Genomic DNA, 22,304 nt, shown 5'->3' with positions numbered 1-22,304 from the left:
TAAGATACATCAAATTTTCAGTGTGTTTGATTTCCTGTGATTAGTGTGTTCCATGATTGACTTTCTTTAGTTGTGATACCTGAGTATAAATGTTGTAGACTCTGAAATCATTCATCCTGCTTTCTTGTGAGTTAGTCATGCCAGTTATCACAGGTTTCCAAAGCAATATCAATAAGAAGAAAATTAATGGAAATATAATAATTCTAAAAATTATGAGGCTAATAATTAAGAAAAATACTAAAATGTGAAGTGGTTTTTAGATGTGGAAAGAAAAACAAAGAATTGTCCAGTGGAGTTTATTATTATTTATCTTCAAAGGTTTTGTGTTTGCAAAACCAAACCAGGCATTTTTTAAATTTACTTATTTATATTTTCAAATCACAGGAAAATGATGTAAAATATTCCAGAAAAAAGAATTTGATTTATTATTGTGACATTATGAAGCGAAGCACAGTGATTAAAAACATCTTTGTCTCTTAGACCTGCACAATTAACACCTTATTAACCCCGTGTACGATCCTGTGTTGTTTGCCCAGGTGACACCCGGAAGGTGGAGATGCCCAGCAGAGAGATGGAGGTGGTGAAGGGCCAGATGGTGGTGTTACAGGCCTGGTACAGCCCCAGCTCCGACATCTCCCAAAACACCGTCATTTGGCACTTTACAGGGAATGAGTCCAAGCAGGTGAGAAGCATAATGCTGGGAAAGTGGAAGCATCTACTCTAAAATAAATGTCTTGATTACAAAATACACATTTTGTTCAGTTGTACACAGTTGTAGCCGTCTTAGATCTAGTGTTAGGAGTTTTAAACTTGGCTTTAAAGGATCGAGTTTGAGGAAAATATCAATCAATCAAATTTTATTTGTATAGCACATTTCAGCAGCAAGGCATTTCAAGGTGCTTTACATAATTAAAGACAAAAAAATAAGAACAGCATGTGACATTGAATAAATAGTAAGAAAGAGAAAGAGATTTTGGAGGAAAAAAAACAACATACTTTTGTTTTGAAATTTCCTCCGAAATTTAAGTCACAAATTTGCGTGGAAGCATTTACTTTATTTCAAGTTTACATTTCAAAAGCATTGACAAAAAACTTGTTTAGATGTAAATCAGTCCTGACAGAGAGTTTCATCTCCAAAGTTAGATTCTGAGTTTTTTTGCGTCAATAAATTCCATTGTGACCTTTTTCCCTCTGGGTGTTTCCAGCGTTTTTTGAGCCGCGTTGTGGATTTGTAAACCTGCCGCCGCCCTCATATGTCCCATGACCCTGTTCAAACCTCTGCTGGTACAAAATGAACAGTCACTATTAAAGAATTACCATAAACTGATGCATTTTTCTGGCTGATCCTCTTGAGAACTACAGCAGAGTTCATTGAACTTAAAATCCCAGGATGAAAATACAACCTAATAGTTTTGTTAGGATACAGTTATTATCAATGTGCTCTTTTTTTTTTTAGCGCCTGACGTCCGCTCACCTTTGAATCGAAGGCCAACAAAACATGGATTATTTTTATGTTGCAGGAGAATGCCACTTTTGTTCCTGATCTGCAGAGCTCAGGATAATATCTAACTTTACAGCTAATGATAATTCACAGTTAAAGGCGGGAACTAAGGATAAATGTCCATATCGACACCTTCTCTCTTGCTGCTGCGCACTTCCGTCCTGCAGATGCAGATGCATAGCTGCGCACGTGATTAACATAATCTAAACAATTTCAGCGTGTGATGCCTGTGAGCTTATCTCAGACGGAAAATCAGCCTAAATTTCAACATCCTCCATCTGCAGACATCAGGATTATCTTCATGTCAGGATGTCCGCTTCTGTTGTTAATCTGCACTTCTTTGCCGGGCTGCCGCCGGCGGTGTGCTTTACAGGAATACATAAAGTTCATGGCCTTTGAAATTTTGCACGTTTTTAGTTTATTTATTGGGGATTCTGTATAATAGAGCAACACAAAGCGGCAGCATCAGGTGGAAGAGTTCAAAGAGGATCACTGATTTTGTAAGGTATTAAAAAACTGTGCAATTGTAACAAAACATTTAACTGTTTGTTGTTACAAACCTGAGTTTGTACATGTCTGTTCCTACTTTCTGGGAAGAACGCAGCCTTATTTGTGTAAATCACAGCCACAGGAAGCTGTGTGGCATTTACTAAGGCTAGAGCTGCTTCATATCCTCCAGTTTCTACGTTCAAATAAATTTTCTGAATCATCTTTATAATCATTTTGCTGCAGAATAAATAAATAAATATTACATTAAAGAACTTTTAGATTGTAATGTAATATTTACACTCCTATGTCAATAAACATGTTCTAAATGATTAAATCTAGCTCTCAGCGAGATTTTTTTTTCTGAGATTATACACAATTTATTACCATTGTTGTATATTTGTATAAAGAATATGCAATATTATACCGTTGGATTGATTTTTTCAGTCTTTTGTTCTTAACACAAAATATCTGCAACGTCACTTATTTATCTAGAAACAGCTTTGTAACTTTGTAAGACATGTTTTTTTTTGTGTTACTTCTGCATTTACTGCAACCAGATACAAAAACAGGTGCAAATTGCTGCCCACTGTTGGACTTGAGAGGCAGGGTTGCTCCTTCGTACATTTGTGCAATCTGCTTTGTGAATCTGATGCAGAAATCCAGAAAAAGATTGGAGCAGAACAGCTGCAAAAAAGTGGAGAAGATCGCTCTTCCACGCGAACAAGCGTTTCCTTTTTTCCAACAATAATTAACATCCCAATACCGATCTCCTCTCTCTCTGCGCAGGTGATTAACTTTAGTTCAGGTAAAGTTGGGCACGGACAAAACGAGTTCACCAAGAGAGTGGGCTTCAGCGTGACAATGCCCTCCGCCAACCTCTCCATCTACATCAACAACACGCAGGAGAGCGACTCGGGCCTCTACTTCTGCCACGTCATTGTCCCCGGAGGGCGCGGCATTTCCGGAGAGCTGCGGCTTAACGTCAAAGGTAACGAAACCTTTGACAACGCTCGAATATGTGGAATCCTTACAACTTCAGGGCAAGCAAGCACATTTTGAGGGATTTTGGATTGAGGCAGTCCGCTAAAGGAAAACATAAGAAACCAAACTCATCTGCTGTTAAGGGATTCGGTAAGCTCTGAGAAAATTATGTCATCTTCCAGAAGCAGATAGAAACAAGAGCGAGAGGCGGGAGGACGGGGAGGGGGATCTAATATCTACTTATTTTTATGCAATCTGGCCACTGCCCTAAGAAATCTCTACATCACCCGCAGTGGATTAAAACAAATGTGCATGTTCAGGAAAGGGTCACGGATGTATTTTCTCATCTAACATGTGTTAATATGCCGTAACAACCGCATATGTCTGTGTCCAGTCCCGCCCTCGCCGCCCCTCTGCAGCATGACGGGGAACCCGGTGGTGAATGGCAACGTGACTCTGAGCTGCAAGTCCAGCCAGGGAAAACCCGCCCCTCACTACAAGTGGACCAAGGCCGCGCCCACGTCCGAGGTCTTTTTCTCCCCAATGCAAAGTGAGTACGTCTGAATGGAAGTCGACTCAAACACTTTGTGCACCTACGTTTGAAATAATCAGGACTAAACAGTAAAAACTGTCTTCCTTAACAGGATTTCAGACTTTCTGTAGCTCAGCCCAGACCATGTAGACACGCTGCATGTTGTTGTTTACATCAGGAAATTTCGGAGGGCAAAAAGACTCTTCTTTCACTCTCCATCCAAAGCGCGCAGTCCAACAACTCTGTTAGCAAAATGAAACCTAGAGATGTGGGTATTATTCATTTAGTGCGGTACGCCGCAGCAAAGAGAAAATAACACAGAAAAACCATTGAACAGCTCAAAACTGCTCGTTTTTTTCCTGTTTCTCGCTCTCTGTGTCAGCTATGCTACACACGGAGCTGTAGCCATAGCAACTGACTGACAACAGCTCCATCGGTGTGTCGGGTGGACAACACCTAAAAAATAACACCCAAACATTTCCCACTCAAAGAACAGAACATTGAATATGTTAAAGTTTTATGTTTTCAGGCTTGACGTTTATTTTGCGATTATTAATAAGCGATCGTCTGAACATAGCTGAGGTTGATTAGCTAATTTAAACACCTGCTCTACTGATGATTTGTCAGACAGTGTGTGAGTCGCCATTTTTTTAAATTAAACTGAACCAGAACACACTGAATTCTTCAGCACATCTACATCTTAAAGTGTCAAAGTCAAGCTAGCATAGCTGACCTCTTTAGTAGCAAAGCCCTGCGTTCCTTTTTTTTTACATCTCACTCCTGCATTGACGTTTTAGCAGAACGTTGACAACCTGACACCTAAAACCAATGCTAGTCCTCGTTGGGAAGCAGTTCTTTGGAGGGCGGGCATGACAAAGAACTGAGTTAGTTTTAACATAATTACATTCAAAAGACACAATTTCACACTGCACATACTGACTAATAAAGACAGTATTTTGCCAATTTGTCACATTCTTACCATTTCCACACACCTTCTGTTCCTTTGTTTGGCACAACAGAAGTTATTTCAACGTCTTTTCAGTCTGAGTTCAGGCTTTGCAATGAAGGAAGGTTGACTCACATTAATAAGATGTAAGCAGAACGGGGAAAAATGATTGGAGAAATCCTCTGAGGTTTCTGAAATATTAACGGCATGCCATTTGTGGCAGGCATTACTATTTTTCATAAATCATGTACAGAATCAGCTGCAAAATAATTAAAATCTCATGTCTCTCCCAGCAGACACATGGAAGCAGGATGTTACTTTTTCTTCACTCTGTACTGGATGTCTAATCATATTACAGAAACACCAAAAGAGGCGCTGTTCTGTTGAGCCAATTACCTTGAAAACAGTCCTTAGTACCGACTTTCTCTTTCTTAAAGACAGTTTGTTAAAGTTTTACTGATGCTTAACCAAAGCGTTAGCTTAAATGCTTAAAATCTTCTCACGTTTTACACAAAGGAATCAAGTCCTGTAGAGATAAGATATACCTCAGGGACACTTTCTTGATTTTCCACAGCGCGCTGCGGCGTGAAATCCTCTTTCTTTCTTTTTTTTTTTTTTTTGCAGATGGAAGCGCACAGTTATCCCTTCTCTTTGCATGCCACATGCATTATTTCACAGATTTTATGGACGCTTGTTTTCAGACGCCGCTGCACAGACAAACGCCATCTGTTTCCGAACAACGGGACTAAGAATGATTGATTGCGTATTGACTTAACCGCTTTGATCCCTCGGCCTTCATCTCTTTATTGCTGAAAAGTCCCCAGACTCGTAAGAGGAAAACTACTCCCTCTGATTGTCCATTAACCCAGGTTTTAGCGGGCTGCCCGCGCAGACGCATCACATTGTCAACGCTCAACTTTATCCGATGTGCTGATGCTAACTTGTCTGAGTCTGAAATTGCTCTGCCGTCACTGCTTTTTTTTCCCCCCAGCATTCTCTCTCTTTCTCTGTCTGTTGACTCTTTCATATTCATGATTTCCTGCTGAAATCTATAGGTTGCTTGATCGCCCCCTCCCTCCTTCCTATCAGTTTGCTCCACTTCTTCCTCATCGTCATCGTCTCATTCACGCTCGCTCTTTCTCTCTCTGTGTTTACCATCTTTCCTCCTACATAAAATCCCAGAATGGAGAGCCTGCCCCCAGCCCATGCTTGTCCTTGGGTTCATGGGTAAGGCTTTTCAATCATACATTCTCCCTCCCACCGTCCACCTAAAAAGTAAATAAATAAAAAAAATAATAATCCTCCCCTTTCTGAGGAGTTGTATTTTCTCGCCTGTACCTGCCATTTGTTGGAACGTCAGAAAAAGATTTAAAGGGAAGAAACAACCCATAAAATAAAAAAAATTAAGGCATTGATTTTTTCCCCCCCAATTGACTTGAAAATATCCAGAAACCAAATTTGAAGTTGTGCCGTTATTCTTATTTGCTTAAAAAGGGTGACAATAGTCCTTTAAATCTTTACACCATGCATGTCTTGTTAGATTCTGTTGCTTTTGCAGTAGAGCATATTTACATGTGGAGTGCATATTATATTTTGTATTTACACACAAAATACTCAAATACGAAGAGAATCCAAAAGATTCTCAGTTTGATTCGAGCTGCATGTGCTCTAGTAACCATCACCTCACTCTTCAGTCAGAGTCGTATGGATCCAGTTCCATTACAAGCTCCATCTCTTCCCAATCTGACACAGCATGCCATCAATAAGTTGCCTCAAAGTCTGTCTCTTATATTGTTTTCCTGACATGTTAGCTTTTGAGCCGTGACAGGCCAGTTTAGGTTCACTATTAACACTCAAAACTGTGTCTGCACAATGTTTGTTTTGTTGTTGTGGGTGATTTCTTGTACTCCTTTACTGTCCTCTGTATTCTCAGTTAAATTGGTCTTTATATTATCAAATAGAAGTAATGCAGATGTATTTTGGTTATCTGAAGTTGGATGTATGATTGGGAACTTTTTTCATGTTCTGCTTTTGTCCGTAAAGCTTGGGAAAGAAGAGAATAAGTGCTTTATCCAGTGAATTTAAAAAAATGTAGCGGTATTTCTGTGGAGCATGTGATTTGTGTGTGGCCATCTTGTTTTGTGTGTTTTGGATGTGAAGTGTATTAAAGCCCATATTGGCTGCACGCCATAAGTACATGACTGGTAGGGCGCATTCACACCAGGCCCATTTAGTCCGTTTTTACTAAACTCTAGTTCATTTCTAGAAAGTCAGGTCGAAAGAGTTAAGTCTGGTCTGCCTAAAACCTGGGTCTCTGTTAGATCAGTGTGAACTCTGGTGCGGTTTGAATACATTTGTGAACGCCTGGGCCCACTCCGAAAGCAGGAAGTGAAATGTAGCACAGGGCATTCTGGGTAAATACAATGCAAGAGTCTAGCGTTAGCGTGAAAAATGGCTAGTTGTCTCTTACAGAAGACAAAAGAGGAATCCTTCAACCACAAAATCTGAATTTACTTCTTTCTATATTTTTTTTTTTTACATTTCATGAAGAAGCAGGTTGCACTTTCTGTCTTCTTCAGTGGTGTTTGTGTCATTTCCTACAGTAGTTACTGTTGCAGCGCCACCACAGACGAGGAGGGGAACAGGTTTTTCAAAAAGGTTGGTTCGTTTGACACAGTGCAATATCAGATGTGAAACAAATCAATCAATCAAGGCCCAGGTTTGAGAAACGGCACTCTGAACAGCTGCCAAGAACCAGGCCCAGGTCTGGTTGTTCAAGCAGCTTCACCCCAAACAGCAGACCTCAAGACGATAAAAGAAGTCTCCAGAATCCCTAAATTGTGCAGATGTTATCCAATTGTGCAGAAGAAAGCCATTGCTCACTTAGGAAGAAAATGACAATAAAAGAAAAATGCAGCATGGAGGTGGACTGGCCACTGTTTGGGACTGATTTGCTCCAGCCGGACCACTTACCACCTTTTAAAAAACTTCCTCTCTTCTCCAAAGATATCTTGATTTTGTCACCTGATAAAACCCACTAAAATTATGTTTCTCCCACAAGCTGCAGAGTTGAAAAATCCCACAATCCCCAAACACTGGAAAGGATTAAGTCACAAATTAGCAAACATGCTAATCCATCTTGTGTTTTCATGTTGTGCTGGATAAACCCCACTGGTGTGCTCCAGTTGTTTCCAGGTATATTAAGAGTTACACAGTAAGTGCATTTTGAATTGCCTTGTTGCTGAAAATGTGCTATATGAATAAAATTACCTTACCTTACCATTCACTTCCATTGACTGTGGCTGTGAATCGCAGTGATGGCAGGGATTCTCATCTCAATGTGAAGTAGATTACCCCCCCGCCCCCACTGCGTGCACGAGGGGATCCGATCGTCTTGAACTCGCTCCAGGCTCTGAGTCAGCTGACGTATTGCTAATCTGGCAGCATCGGGTTCATTTCTTTGCAGCTGATTTTCAAGATGGAGGCATGAGATAATCCAACCGAGCCTGATGCAGGGGACACATGCACAGCTGTTTCTATTTGGGATTCGCTTGGATTTTGTCATGTCCTTGACAAGAGAGGCAGGAAACAGTGAAAAGATTATCTGTTTGCTCCGTGAATGAGACACCAACGGGGTGGGTCTTTTGGCTTAGACGAAGAACACTTGTTTGTTTATGTTTTTGAGAACCCATTTTCAAAATTACATTTTCTTTTTCTCTTGACTTTAAAAGTCATCTGCAAGTAAAAAAAATAAGTATTTTTGTCTTTTTGAGGGACATTTTTTTTTGCTGAAGGGGGTGTGAAAAAATATTTAGTGCAAAATCTGATCAATTGTGGTATTCTGTTAATATGTATGTGTGTATATATATATATATATATATATATATATATATATATATACATATATACATATATATATATATACATATATATATATAAACCCATCCTTTTCACTTGTGCAGCAAACAAGATTTGAAAGGCAAGTGAAAAGAAGAATTCTCCTGTTATTTCTTTTTTTTTCCTCATTTTGCTGTGTTGAATGAGAAAGAAGACTAAGAACAATCACACAACTGTTTTTTTTTTCTTAAAAGTGAGCATAAAAGAAATTTGTGATGTGCAAATTTCAAGTTCAAAAAAATGTTCAAATATTTTAATCTTTGTGTTTTTGCATTCACATAACTTTTAAAGTTGACAGAACACAACAAACACAAACATGCAACTAATAGATCAATTTTTAGCTAGTTTTTTTTTTTTGCACCAAAATTTTACAACCTATAAACAACAAACAAGGCTTTAGAGGTGTACATATGTGCAGTTTTAAATTGACATTTCTGTGACTGCATATATAAAACAAACAAGGGTGAGTTTGCAACTTCAGTGCAACGGAACGTAAAAGACAAGCTAGAACTGCAAGTGGTTATGAACTGGTTCCAGGGGGTAATTTTTACTCAATAACACGTGTCATCTCTTTAATATTGCTACAAATAAACCCACATTGGTTGAAGACATGCTGCAGTATGATGTGGAAGATCGGATTTCAGGGGATTTGAAGTGGAAAGTCCCTCTAGAGGCTTGTTTGTTTTTTTTTCTGCAGCCCGTGTTTGTAGCTTACAATTTTAAAACCAGATGTGCAAAGAGGAACAGATTGTGTAACAGATGCAAACATACTCACCGATATGTCGTAACTTCTGTCTGAGAAATTATTAAAATGCCTGGAGCTGCCGACCAATAGACCTGCGTAAATGCAAACGTGATCTTAACCAAGCAAGGGCAGCAGAAAAAAAACAAACAAAACGGGACACATTCTCTAATAATGACAGCTACTGTCATTTGCTGGGCTGCATGATATCAGGAACAAATTTAATTATTTGTAATATTGCTGAAATTTGCAAATTTGCAACCCAAATTTTACAGTCACCTTTCTTCATCATAACACAACTCATCAGTCACTAAGCACATAGATCCACTGTGAGCACTGGCTTGGACAGCTGGAGTCCTTTTTATTTACTAAATATATATTAACAATATGCAAAGTGTAAGTCCCTGAAGAGCAACAAACAAATTACAATGATCAGCAAGAAGTTTTAGAAAACATGCTGATTTGGTGTTTGATGATTGGACTCAGTTTTATGTAGGAGGGTAACAGGAAGAAATGGTGAATGCAAATGTATGCCACACTTTTAAGATTTTTGTTAAAGAATCCTGAAATTTTCCTTCGTGTTGCCGTATGACTGTCGACCTCTGCAGCCTCTACAGAGTTGACTTCTTTTTGAAAATGCTCCTTAAAAAAAGGATTGTTATGTGAAATTGACTTTTTTGAGCTTTATATCATGTTGCGCTGCTATTCCCTCATCAAAAACACACCTGGAGTGTTTTGTGCTTTGATTCTTTCATGCATGTCTGAAGAATCCTTGACTCTCCCATGGGAACCATTTGTGGGTGCCTAACCCTGGCTCCTCCAGACTAGTGGCAGCTGCAATTAGCAGCTGGAGGAACTCCGTATCTTCTGGGCATAAAGTGCAAACTACTTCTCAATCCAACGTTCCTAAGAATAGTTGGAAACTGCATAATGGCAAACATCATGATGACGTGCTGAAGGAAGTGTCGGAAAGAGCAGGAGCTTTTTAAAGAGACAGAGACCCACTGTCAAAGTGTCAAACTGCGCAGTCAAATTTATTTTAAGTTATGTTTCATATACAGAGCCATAGCAACTAAAGGTAACATAGTTACTTGATTGTGCTATAAAATGGCACAATATGTCTGGAAAATAGATAACACCGGCTCATCACAAACATCTCTGGACGAACAGAGAAGCTGTACTTGCACTGAAAGTAAACACTACTTATAAAAAGCTGACTGTGTTTGCTGCAGCCACAAATTAGCTTGTGCGGTTTTGCCCTCTAGTCACTCACTGCTCTCCTCCACAGTCTCCTGACTTGTCTCAACGTTCACAGTAATGTTCCTGAATACGCGTCTGTCTCTAACCGTGCGGTTGTGTTGCAGACGAGAGGCACGGCACCCTCCGGCTGAGCAACCTCACCAAAGGCATGTCGGGGAAGTACATCTGCCGAGCCAGCAACACGGCCGGCTCCGACAGCTGCTCCATTAACCTGGAGGTCATCACCTGTACGTACCCTCGCTCTTCCTCCCCCCCTCAGAGAATCTGCTGGTGCTCCATCACACGCCACAGCTGCAACGCCGAGTCTAAATGCTGCTTGTGGTTTTTTTGTTTTTATTATTTTCCCCACCACAGCTTCCAACGGTGGAATGATTGCTGCAGCGACTCTGGGGTCCGTGGTGGGGCTGGTCGCCATGGTGCTCATCCTCATATTCATACTGAAGAGGAAGCAGGACACAGAGGAGGAGATGGCCAACGAGATCAAGTGAGGGTTTGACTATGATCGCTTTATTATCTACACTAGGGAATCGAAATTGTTGCAGATTTGTTAAATAGAATCATAAACCGAAGGTATAGCCTAAAGGGAGACTGAATGTTGGTTTTATTTTTGTTCATTCTCGTACAACAAGGCAGCAAAACAGTAATAGCAAGGTTTCCCTCAGTGTATTATAAGCCTGGTGGGCCACCAGGCTAAGATTGGCTTATTTTTTTAAGTCTTTCTAAAATGTTTGCATTTTTTAAGACTATATAGTTGTTGTTCAGGTATTAATCTTCCAATCTTTTAATAACACATAATTAATTATAAGGTGATATTTTAAAATTTCCTGTCAATTTTAAACATTTTTTTAACTCAAAAACACGACGGGCCGCTGGATGAATGACTCCCCTAGTGCCCAACCACCGGGCTTAGCAAATTTTCTGGGAGAAACCTGGAATAGAATACAAAATGCTGGATTAAAGCTGCAGCAGGCAATGTATATTAAAAGCTTTTTGTTTTTACACATTTCTTAAAACTGTCACAGTCCTGACGGTATGATATGAGACAGACAGTCTGTGGAAAAAAAAAAAAAACAAAAAAAAACTCGGCCTCTTGAATGTTTTCCTGTCTCTCTCTAACACAGGGAGGACGCTCAGGCGCCAAAGCGAGTGTCGTGGGCCAAGAGCAACACCGGCTCTGACATCGTGTCGAAAAACGGCACCCTGTCCTCCATAGCCACCAGCCCCCGCTCGCAGGACCTCCACCAGCCCAAATTCCCGTACCCGTACTCCCCCATTTCGGCATCGGACACGGGCTCGGTGATCAACGCCTACCAGCTGCGACCCGGGACGGCCTGCAGCCTGCAGGGGCTCCCCGGGTACAACATGGGAGGAGGGACCCCTGCGCGCAAACACAAGAGGCCGCCCAGCGCGAACGGAGGACCACCGCAGATCGCCAGGGCCCCCGTGGTTGGCACCCCGCTGAAAAGAACTGAGGGGCCTCAGCCTCAGGTTCCTGGCCCGGTTGCCGCGTCGCCGCACATCAGCTCCTCCACTCTGACGCGCATGGGGGCCGTCGCCGTCATGGTGCCCGCCCAGAGCCAAGCGGGCTCCCTGGTGTAGCCGGCAGAGGACAGATGGAGAGAACGCCTCGGGGCGCAGAACATTTCCTCACGTCGTCCAAGGAGAAAATGTCCAACGAGGGACTTTATTTGCAAAAACTTCCCTTCAGGTTGTTGAAGGCATCAAACTCAGTGCAGCGTTCCTCGTCTCTCTGCAGCATTTGTTCCGGATGCGTCATTCACGCTCAATACAGAGAAATATATATTTATTTTTACACACCTCGTCATAGAATCCAACCGTTGAGATAGCCTGGTTAGCATTTTGTCTCGATATAAAAACACTGAGAAGTATCCTAAAGGGTTTCGCAGCTAATGGGAAATTAAAACGTTTTGACTACATTTCTAAGCTTTGTGTAATAACCTTATAATGGACATTTTTATGTCCATTTCCCCCTGCCTGTGTAGGGATTAGTCTGCAGTTCACCAGGCGTTAGTTCTGAGCAAAAAAAATAAAAACAAACAAAAAAAAACAAAGTTCAGGTGCAAGTATTTTGCTTTCCTCAACTTGCTCAAGTTGTGTTTGATTAAAATGTGTTAAGCTGTTGCAGAAATCTCAGAGTGATTCCATGGTGTGGTACCGAGCGTTCATTTTTAAAGAATACTTTGCCTGTTACGGTAGCTTGAATGTAAACTAAGTGTTGAGTGTAACGTTGATGGTTTATAATTACGGTGCTTGATTTTCCATCAGCCACCGCAGACTTTTTGGTTTTTAACAAAGAAAACAGCTCAGCGGGTTCAGTCGGTTCTGGTTTTCTTGCAAATGCTGGAAATAATGTGGCTGATGCTGTGAAAGCTGCAATATGTAACTTTTGTTTTTAAAAAGTATGTTTTTTTTTTGTTTGTTTTTTGTACATATTTGTTAAAACTATCACCCTGTCATAACAGTATTGTATATGACCAATTATCTGTAAAAAAAAGAACAAATAAATAAAAAAATAGTTAATGCAGCGATCCCGGTCAGAAACAACCAATCAGAGTTTGGCTGATTGGTTGTTTGGCTCTGATTGGTTGTTTCTGACCAAGCAGTGGAACCACAGGGACGAGTCCGAGAAGTGAAATTTTTCCCCCCACAATTATCTTAATCCTAATTCTTCTGAGCAAGAATTATGACCATACTGTCATGACACAGTGACAATTTTAACAAATATGTAAAAACATAGTTTGAATGAAAGTTACCTACTGCAGCTTTAAAAGGTTTCACGTGTTATTTAAAATGCAGTTGTCATTTCTCACGTTTATTTTTATTTTTTAAATAAAATATTCTGGATTGTTTGACAACTAATGTGAGTTTTATATTTTGAACATTATAAAAAAAAAAATGACCAAAGTGTGAATCAGGCACGAAATATTTGTTTTGAGGAAGATTAGATGTTTTATTTTGGAGTGCAAATACAACCGTACTGCTGATCCCAGACCAGAAATCTGGATAAAAACACTCAAAATGGAGATACAATGACAGACGGGACATGGAAGGCCACTTGGAACAAAAATATGGAGGCAGAAAAAAATGTGTTATTGACAAACGTTTGATTCTTTACAAACTAACATTTTAAAAACATCTAATTTTGCAATGGCATAACATTTTAATTTTTTCAGTAACTAGTGAAAGTAACTTTGCATTCTAAGCTTATAAACTGTGACAGTGATGTCTTCAAACCTTTATCCCTCAGTTTAATTAGCCCTAAACTTTTGTCTACTATCTGGGCTGCTCACAGTTTGTTTTCCTCAGCTTCACATTGTAAAACAATAAAAATAAAATAAACTTTAAGTCATAATTTTCAGCATGTGATGAAATATTTACCAACTTATAGAGCTGATTTGTTTTGGCGTATTTGTCAAATGTTTCATATCATACTAATTTTAACATCAGAGAAATGTAACAATTATGTAATAAGAGACAAACGCCTCCAAACCAACGACGCCCTACATGATAGTCATTTCTGCCTCACGTTTAAAAATCATCATCTGTGGTCCACTGCATTTTGGAAATCTGAGTTCAATTTCATTTCCGACACTCAAGCACGAGTACTGCCAGAACCTGACTGACGACATGAAGTAGGCCAAAAAAAAAAAACATTCTTCAATCTAAAGAAGTTCTGTTAAAAAGAAAAACAAATTCATCAACACATATCCGTGTGGAAAGAGTTACAAAACATTTCAGTGAGCCACAAATGGAGGACGAAGCAGAGGAGTATCCAGCATAACCAAACTACTCAAAGTTCATCCAGGAGGTCACAAAGGTGGGTTTTGGTGGATTCCAAGACTTTTTGGAAAATGCAGCCTTCAATGAAGTGATGAGAGAGAAGTGGATGTTTTTGTAAAGTGTATGTAGTGTTACACCTGATATAAAAAGTTGAAAATGTAGTACACCTACAAAACAACCTACAAGGTTGAACCGTTTTTTGTTTTTGTTTTTAAACATGTTTCTCTGTCTCCGGGTCTTCCAGGCTTAAATATGTTTCTATTGAGCATTTCAAGAGGTAAAAACAGGATGTTTGTATAGAATGGTGATATTATAGTAACTTTAGCATTTGAGTACAGAAAAAAAAGAAATCCCTTATACTTACACTATAAAATTAAAACATCTTACCAAGTACTTTTGTTTAGTTTTTAAGTGCAAATATCTCAACACACCTTAAATGAGACAAAACTAACTTACAAGTAACTTCTCTGCAAGTTATTGTAACTTTTTTTAAGTGAAGAATTTGTTCATACTGATTTGAAAAAAAGTATCAGTTCCACTGGTGGATTTTTTCACTTCTCTTTTGTTATAAATGAAATAATCTCCCAGTAAAACTAACACTTGTTCTTATCAATTTGACTTAGAACAAGCTCTTAAATCTTGAAGAAGAGTTACTTGTAAATTAGTTTTGGCTTATTTTAAATGTACAAAGATATTTTTGCAAGACAAAACTACTTGGTAGGACTGTGTTTTTGTAGTGTCAGGATTGTTCTGGAAATGAAATCTTGACCTTCTACTTCCATTATATCTGTCTATTACTTTGCAAAATCTGAGCAGGGGAACAGTTTTTTTTTTTTTTGACTTAGGCAGATAAATCAGAAAAACATTTATGTGGCCAATATTTTAGTTTTAATAAGCTATGATTGTAGACTTTAATACACGAAAACCTGTGCAGTTCCTGATAAGGTGCTGCACTTTGCATTAGAGGATAAACTTGATTTCCACCTTAAGAGCCCTGTCACAGCTCAGAACGCAGCAAATAATCTGATGCTTCACCTCAAAAATAACATCTCATTTACACCAACCTCTCTGATAATTTCTGTCAAAACTGGAAGAAGTGTGATCAGGACCGGCCACACTGTCGCAATAAATCAAGACCACAACTACGTGGTCCGTCTGGAGGCGGCGGGAACAGATTTATCACGACTCTGTGAGCAGGTTTCGAGAAATAATCATCCTCATCACCTCGTTGGTTCCTGCAGGAGACAATAAAAGATGTAAGCCCATAAATAAAACTGAGATCTGCTGCTGCCAAAAGGAGAACAGGAGCCCACCCTCAAGAATCTGATGGACTCGAATGTCCCGCACAAACTGCTGCACCGCGTAGTCCTTCAGGTAACCGTAGCCACCGTGCATCTGGAGAGCCTGGTTGCACACCTGTGGAAAAAGAAGACATGAGAATAGTTTGGAGAAAACTTTTTTTGGATGCGTTTCCAAACTAAACCGGTGGGATAATCCCGGCTGTGAATGATGACCAATCAGTGACGTTTCATCCGTCGATGGGAGAGTTTTGGAGTAAAAGGTTTACCAACACCAGGAGGGGATTCAGAATCCACTTCTGATATTAAATGTGCTTTTTGTCTGTTGTCCCAAAGCTGTTTAACTCAAATAAGAGTTTGTGTTTTTTGTGGGGGGCTTTTTTTTTTAAAGGTCCTACTGACCCAGATGCAGAAAGGTTTATATAATGAAAAAAGTAGGTTAGCTGCCAGCAAAAACCCAGCATTACCATTTTCTGGTGAGTTTCCACTCAAAAGTTTCTCTTAGCATTTAGTTATTTTACCACCAATTTTTTTTTTTTTTTTTTTAACTGAGATTTTATTTTTTTAGGAGATAAACACAAAACCTGTACATGGTTAAACATGTCACGATAAACAATTAATTAATCAGATTATAAATTCAAATGAGTTCATTAATTTCTATTGTAATGATGAATATTTTTTGAAGGGCAATTTTATTTACAGAAACATTATAATTCATTTTATTTATTCTTTCCGTAGCGCATGGTTTTTATTTATTGTTTTTGATTGTTCTGTTTGTATTTTAGATATATTTAAAGATCCAAAATAAAGTGTTATGTACAAAATTAAAGCTTAGTTGTCTTCGAGAGGGAAAACTTGCATTATTATGCCAATATCAATATTTTTACTTGAAAATGGTCTCAAAACGACAATATTACCATTCATCGTGATAATTAAAGGGACAACTTATCACTCAGCAAAATTTATCATTATGGCATTTATTATTTTTCTAAAGAAAAGCCCACCATGGATTTGCATTCAAACCCCTTACCTTTGAAACCTGTAAATAAAATTAGCAAACAGTCGGTCTTTGTGTGATTTGATGTCAATATAAAAACGGCTGCTCTGTGAATAAATGGAAAATCACCCTAAAGACACCATCCCAACATTAAAACATGGTGGTGGTGGCAGCACCATGCCGTGGGAATTATTTCAGTCCGACTCACGTTGAAGCACTCATCCGTAACGAAAAGCTTGGCCATGGAGCAGAGCGAAACGGCGTCGGCTCGGTTCTCCTGTAGCGCCGTGGCGGCCTCGCGCACCAGCAGGCGAGATGCCACCAGCTTGGTGGCCATTTCTGCCAGTTTGAACTGCAGAAACTACACGAGCGGTGTGGAAGCAGACACGTAAAAAGAAAACAAAAGTTGCATTTTACTGTTATATTCGGGGTTCCTGCGCGAGTGCGAAAACCGAAGCTGCTTACTTGGTTGTTGGCGAGCGTTTTGCCAAACTGCTTCCGCACCAACAGGTGATCCCTTGCCAGCAGCACGGAGGCGTGTGCTGCTCCCAGAGAACAGGAAGCTGACGACGGAGAACACAGAGTAAAAAAACAAACAAAAAAAAAAACAATAAAAAACAGCTTCAATGACTAAAGATTTTTTTCACTAATCCTGAATTTTTTTACATTTACAAAATCAAGTGTATGCTAATTCAGAGAAAATAAACCATTACTCATGCTTTCAACACCTCAGCACTTAAGAACATTATTGATGCAAAAACCTGCCTGCATTATCCTCCGTCTGAGCTGTTGAGGAGACACTTTATACCAGCTTTAGAGCTGCAGATACATTTAGAATGTCACAATGTTACTTTGTTTTTAAATCAAATGGGGAAAAAGCTATTAATGTGTAGGCCTGTCACATGAGCATATTTTGCTGGGTGATAAATTGTCCCAGAAGTTATCGCGATAAACGATAATATTGTTGTTTTCAGACCATTTTCAAGTAATATAATGAAGCACATTCTCTATTTAACACTGGAACTGGAAGACATTTTAAATATCCAAAATAAAGTAACAAAAACAACAGAAGCAAGAAATAAAATGAATTATTAAGTGTCTCTAAATAAAATGATTCTTAAAGCAATGGCAAGTTGAGACCAAAGCACCAGACTTAAGACTTTTGTCATCCAGTTTTTGGTAGAAAAAAAAGGAGAGAAAAAAACAGTAAATTATGCAAATTATGCTAGTTTTTATTTATCAATTGATTTATTGCTTACTGCAACAGATTTAGGGATGCATCATTTTCTGTAAAGTGCCTTCAAATGACAGTTACATGAATAAACTAAATGAATAAACTACATGAATTGAATTGAATGTGATGAGGGTTTTTCCTTTAAATGCACTAAAAATAATGGAATAAAATGGTTGCATTTTCTTTTATTTTTTTCTGTTTCAGTAGACATATGCACGCTGACAAATTCTGACTCTACTCTCTGATCACTGTGTTGAATTTTGCACAGTATTATTATTTATTTATTTATTTATTTATTTATTTATAGCTAAACATTTTGATAACCTAAACTGGTGTGACTTTCTCCTCACCGATATTAATCCTGCCTCCATTCAGGCCCTTCATTGCGATGTTGAAGCCTTGTCCTTCCTCGCCCAGTCGGTTGGTCGCCGGGACGGAACAGTCCTCGAATATCACGGCCCTGGTTGGCTGACAGTTCCAGCCTACCTGGAGAGACCAGCCGGATCAACTCTGCCATCTAGCGGCTGACTGCGGCACTGCAACATTCAGTACATTTCAAGTCAAACAGCGCCGTACCTTCTTCTCCTTTTTGCCAAAACTGAGGCCTGGTGTTCCCTTCTCCACCACCAAACATGAGATTCCTTTAGGCCCTTTGCCTCCCGTTCTGCACATCACAACATACACGTCGGTGTCTCCTCCCCCACTGATAAACGCCTGAGAGAAAAAAAAATGTTTCAGTCGCACTAAAGCCTTACAAACTACAAATATCACTTTGCAAGGCTGCTCTGATCTGAGCTTTTACTTTTACGCTAATGTTTTATCACATTACAAACACAGCTTAAAATCCCAGCAGAATTAGTTGATGTGACAGACCAACACAAAGAAGCAAATAATCATGAAGTTTAAAGATGATACATGGCGAATATGTTGGACTGTCACAGTAAATTTTGCTGGACTATAAATTGTGGCGGAAATTATTGCAATAAACGATAATATTGTTGTTTCGAGACAATTTTCAACCAATAAGGCCTATTAAATAAAATACCAATAAAATGCATTTAAGTCTGTAGGTATAATGTGACAAAATGCTGAAAACGTTACTTACTTTGGAGCCATTTAAGACATAATGGTCCCCTTTCCGCTGAGCGGATGTGAGGAGTGAAGCGGCGTCACTGCCACTGCCTGAAAGAAAACGTCTCAGTTTTATTCTCTATGATCCTGAACGTCCAACGCAACAATTCAGGGTTCGTCCACAAACTTTATCCACACAATTTCTCTAATATCTTTGTTATCTTTGTTTGTTATTGTTATTAGCATGGAGGCTGACCTGGTTCAGTCAGACAGTAGGATGCAAACTTTTCCATGGAGCAGAGGTCAGGACAGAACCTCTCCCTCTGCTCGTCATTCCCAAAGGTGTCAATCATCCAGGCACACATGCTGCAAGATAAGCAAGTTCATCCATATAAGTTCAAGCGACTGAGTTTTACTTTTTATATATATGTATAAGTATAGATGTATAGAACATTTAACTAGTTACAAAGCAGTAATGTCAGATATTTGACACGACCATACTTGTGGATGCTAATGTAAGCTGTGGTGCTAACGCATCCTGTGGAAAGGGCCTCAAAAATGATGGACGTGTCCAGACGAGAGAGGCCTGACCCCCCGACCTCCGGCCGAGTGTAGATCCCACCGAAACCTAACTGGGCTGCTTTCCGCATCGTCTCCACTGGGAAGACTTCCTGCGGGGCAACATAAAAAAAAAAAACAAATCCAGTTCACAGAACAGAAAACACTTTCAGAAGGCAGATGCTGTGATATTTTATAAAGCTGCAAACAGATCCAGGAATGCAACTTATTACTAATATAATTATTCCAAGCAAAATAAATCCCAAAAAACTTACACATTCTCAGGATTTTAAAGGAAGTTCATATTATTTCTATGCAATAAAAAGATAAATATTTTATTCATCCACTGAGGGAACTATCAGATATTAATAAATTAAAATGTGGCAATTATTTATTTGAACTGCTCTTTTGTCATAGTGGAATGATTATACAACACACCACTTGTACAAATAATATTTACTGCTAACTTAACAATTTAAAGATAGCCCAGGGATTGCATTTATCAAGGAAAACACTGAAACGTACCTTTTGGTCCCACTCTGCCATGTGTGGAGCCATTTCATTGGCTGCAAAGTCAAAGGCCACTTTCTGAAACTCTTTCTGCTCGTCTGTGAGTCCATATGAAGCTGACCACGGAGAGACACAGGGGGCAGAAATAATGTTCACTGTAAAATCGTTCATTTATTTTATAATGTATTGTTAGTTCGGTTTACATATTTTCAGACATATATTACAACTTTTCATCAGCACCGTTGTGGTTTTCTATAGCGGTTTTCTATAGCTTTGTAGATAAAACCTGACTTCACGTGAGTCTGTTGAACTCAAAAAGCCAAATTATACAAGTGGTGTTTTAAATCTGATGGTACACAAGAGGGGGAGAGGCTTTAAAGAGGGGCGTGTAGCCTCTTCTGCTTCGCCACTGGAGGCCCACAGAGACTAAACTAACCAATGACAGCCAGCTGAGAGATGACAGTGTGCGAAATGCATTCTCTTTTATTAAACTGAACTGGTTACTGAATATTAGCTTAAATGTTGGGAAGAAGTGGCGTTAGCCTGATAGCTAACATACTAGTATTACAGATTTTATTTCCCAAGAGCTACAGTATAAATAAACTATCACAGCTCCCATTATTTATAAACTTACGGTCAATACACGAAGCTATTCCTCGTTTCTGAGAGTTTCTGTTAAACACCAAACGGTGGTTCCGACAGAAGTTGCATCCAAGCCGGGTTATTCTTGACAGAGGTCCGAGGGCGGCCATGTTTACCTCCACAGTTACAACACTGGGTGCGCTCCTTGGCAGTTAGCCGGGGAATTAACTGGGGCTGTCGGATAACAATGGAGGGGTTTTCCTTTTAAATGGATGTCAAAGCTTTATTCTAGAACCCCTTCATAAACATTTCTCGAGCAAACTTTTTTGTTTTATTTCTGATAACTTTCAGCTTCCTTCCGTGTCATGCTCTCAAGGGTTTGAATGGAGGAAACTACTCCTACTTCTCGACTCCAGCTGCTTCACCGAGTAACATTTCGAGCGCACCCACCTCTATGGTTGGGCTGCTGGGTAATGTATTTTTTTCCAAGTCCTCCCATGCCAAACCACACTGTGATAAACTACAGAAACTATTGTTTCCTGTATTTTAATGTCAAGTTATTTTTATATGATGGATACGCATTGTAAATAAATAAATAAAAAATACTCGGAAATAAAAGCAAACAAATTTTGTCCCTGAAGGACTAAACACAGCCAACAAGATTATGTTGCATTTGATGTACCTCGGAAAGTTGGGCTCCAAATCAACTTTCCGAGTGGATTAGTTATTCTAATTTTTTTAGTTGTCAGTAGTCCTTTGCTGGCTGATGATAGTGTACCCAATCAGAATCAGATATACTGGCCAGCTTTTTCAAGTGGCAAAAAAGAAAATAAAAAATATACAACCGAATCTTATTTCTAGAAATTCATCAGATTTTGTGCAAGCACTGCACAAAACACAGACAGCATTCAAAACACATATGTGTCAATGAGTCACACAAAGTGTATTAATTAGCTCAGTAGAATAGGCTTTACAAGCTGCTGTATGAGGGAAGATGTAAGAAAGTAAAAGTTTAAAACCCCGTTTTTCGCTTAACACTGAATGCAACATTAGCCAAATAGCTAGTGTCAGAAAATACCTTTTGTTGACGTCACGCGCTGTGGGCTTTTCGCGGGATTTGAAGGCCTGCCTGACTCAGGAAGGTATGACATTAGGCTTACATTATTTATCCATACATTTCACTGGGTTGTTTTCTTTTTGTTTTTACTTAACGGATGCCATTAGGAGCACATAGTTCTCAATTCACGGCATGGGTCGATGTGTTCCACGTGAATTACATAAACATTTATTTCTTATGATACAAAAACTGGAAAGTAAACATGTTTCTTTTTTCTTTTTTTTATTACTCCCACAATTAAAATGTTAGCTGTTGTGGTTAGCAGGTGCAGCTTCTCAACGATTTAAACAAGCCTGGAAATTTTACACAGCAAATGTAAGATTAATATTTTAAGGAGGGCACACTGTAAAAAGAAAATAGTGTTTATATTACAGTACTGTGATAAAGTATTTGTCCCATGATATATTTCTGCTGCCTTTACTTTCACCACACTTAAATAAACGTTACAGATAATCAATCACCTTTCCCCAGTTTGTGGTTGCTTCCCACACTTCCCCCCCCTTTTTTTGCAATAAAATAAATATCTGTTATTTTCCTTTATATTTACCTAGATGCTTAAAATTTGCTTCATAATCTGAAAAATACATATATATATCTTCAAGCAGGGGATAAAAGCACTGAATACTACTACATAAGATCCTCCAGTGGATCTTTGCAGACTGTGAAGGATGCCCCCAAAGAAAAAGCCCAGAGTGAGTAAAGCGTCTGCAAATTCAGGTAAGCATTTAAATTCCCGCAGTGTAAAACTTTGTATTAAATGTTATATGCATGTTTCATTTATATAAAAT

General features: G+C 39.1%; 3 protein-coding genes across 6 annotated transcripts in view; 2 read left to right on the top strand and 1 right to left on the bottom strand.

Annotated features, from left to right (window-relative positions):
* The window catches only part of esamb (endothelial cell adhesion molecule b), a 72,817-nt gene extending 59,669 nt beyond the window's left edge, over positions 1 to 13,148 (top strand). The window contains exons 2-8 of one of the 3 annotated variants that reach the window (XM_016672637.1): positions 537 to 682; positions 2,777 to 2,978; positions 3,366 to 3,521; positions 5,632 to 5,676; positions 10,453 to 10,575; positions 10,703 to 10,832; positions 11,470 to 13,148. In XM_016672637.1, coding sequence (XP_016528123.1) covers positions 537 to 682; positions 2,777 to 2,978; positions 3,366 to 3,521; positions 5,632 to 5,676; positions 10,453 to 10,575; positions 10,703 to 10,832; positions 11,470 to 11,947 — 1,280 coding nt within the window. In that variant the 3' untranslated portion in view covers positions 11,948 to 13,148. The remainder of the gene's footprint in view (positions 1 to 536; positions 683 to 2,776; positions 2,979 to 3,365; positions 3,522 to 5,631; positions 5,677 to 10,452; positions 10,576 to 10,702; positions 10,833 to 11,469) is intronic. The other 2 variants (XM_016672638.1, XM_007554399.2) reach the window with 2 other exon arrangements.
* A 1,840-nt stretch (positions 13,149 to 14,988) lies between these two features.
* On the bottom strand, positions 14,989 to 20,606 carry acad8 (acyl-CoA dehydrogenase family, member 8). Its single transcript, XM_007554398.2, has 11 exons — positions 20,452 to 20,606; positions 19,833 to 19,933; positions 19,251 to 19,420; positions 19,006 to 19,115; positions 18,784 to 18,860; positions 18,255 to 18,392; positions 18,029 to 18,164; positions 16,910 to 17,007; positions 16,653 to 16,805; positions 15,463 to 15,565; positions 14,989 to 15,384 (listed from the first exon to the last, which is right to left on the bottom strand). The coding sequence occupies exons 1-11, from the start codon at positions 20,567 to 20,569 to the stop codon at positions 15,329 to 15,331; spliced, it is 1,260 nt and encodes a 419-aa protein (XP_007554460.1). The 5' UTR covers positions 20,570 to 20,606; the 3' UTR covers positions 14,989 to 15,328.
* Positions 20,607 to 21,453: 847 nt separating this feature from the next.
* The window catches only part of thyn1 (thymocyte nuclear protein 1), a 3,273-nt gene continuing 2,422 nt past the window's right edge, over positions 21,454 to 22,304 (top strand). The window contains exons 1-2 of one of the 2 annotated variants that reach the window (XM_007554396.2): positions 21,454 to 21,541; positions 22,122 to 22,233. In XM_007554396.2, coding sequence (XP_007554458.1) covers positions 22,185 to 22,233 — 49 coding nt within the window. In that variant the 5' untranslated portion in view covers positions 21,454 to 21,541; positions 22,122 to 22,184. Of the gene's footprint in view, positions 21,542 to 22,118; positions 22,234 to 22,304 lie in introns of both variants that reach the window. The other variant, XM_007554395.2, reaches the window with a different exon arrangement.

This window comes from Poecilia formosa, unplaced genomic scaffold (genome assembly GCF_000485575.1).
Source record: "Poecilia formosa unplaced genomic scaffold, Poecilia_formosa-5.1.2 Scaffold63, whole genome shotgun sequence".
NCBI lineage: Eukaryota > Metazoa > Chordata > Actinopteri > Cyprinodontiformes > Poeciliidae > Poecilia > Poecilia formosa.
The sequence above is the reverse complement of the archived record's forward strand: the minus strand, read 5'-3'. Positions and strand labels throughout refer to the sequence as shown.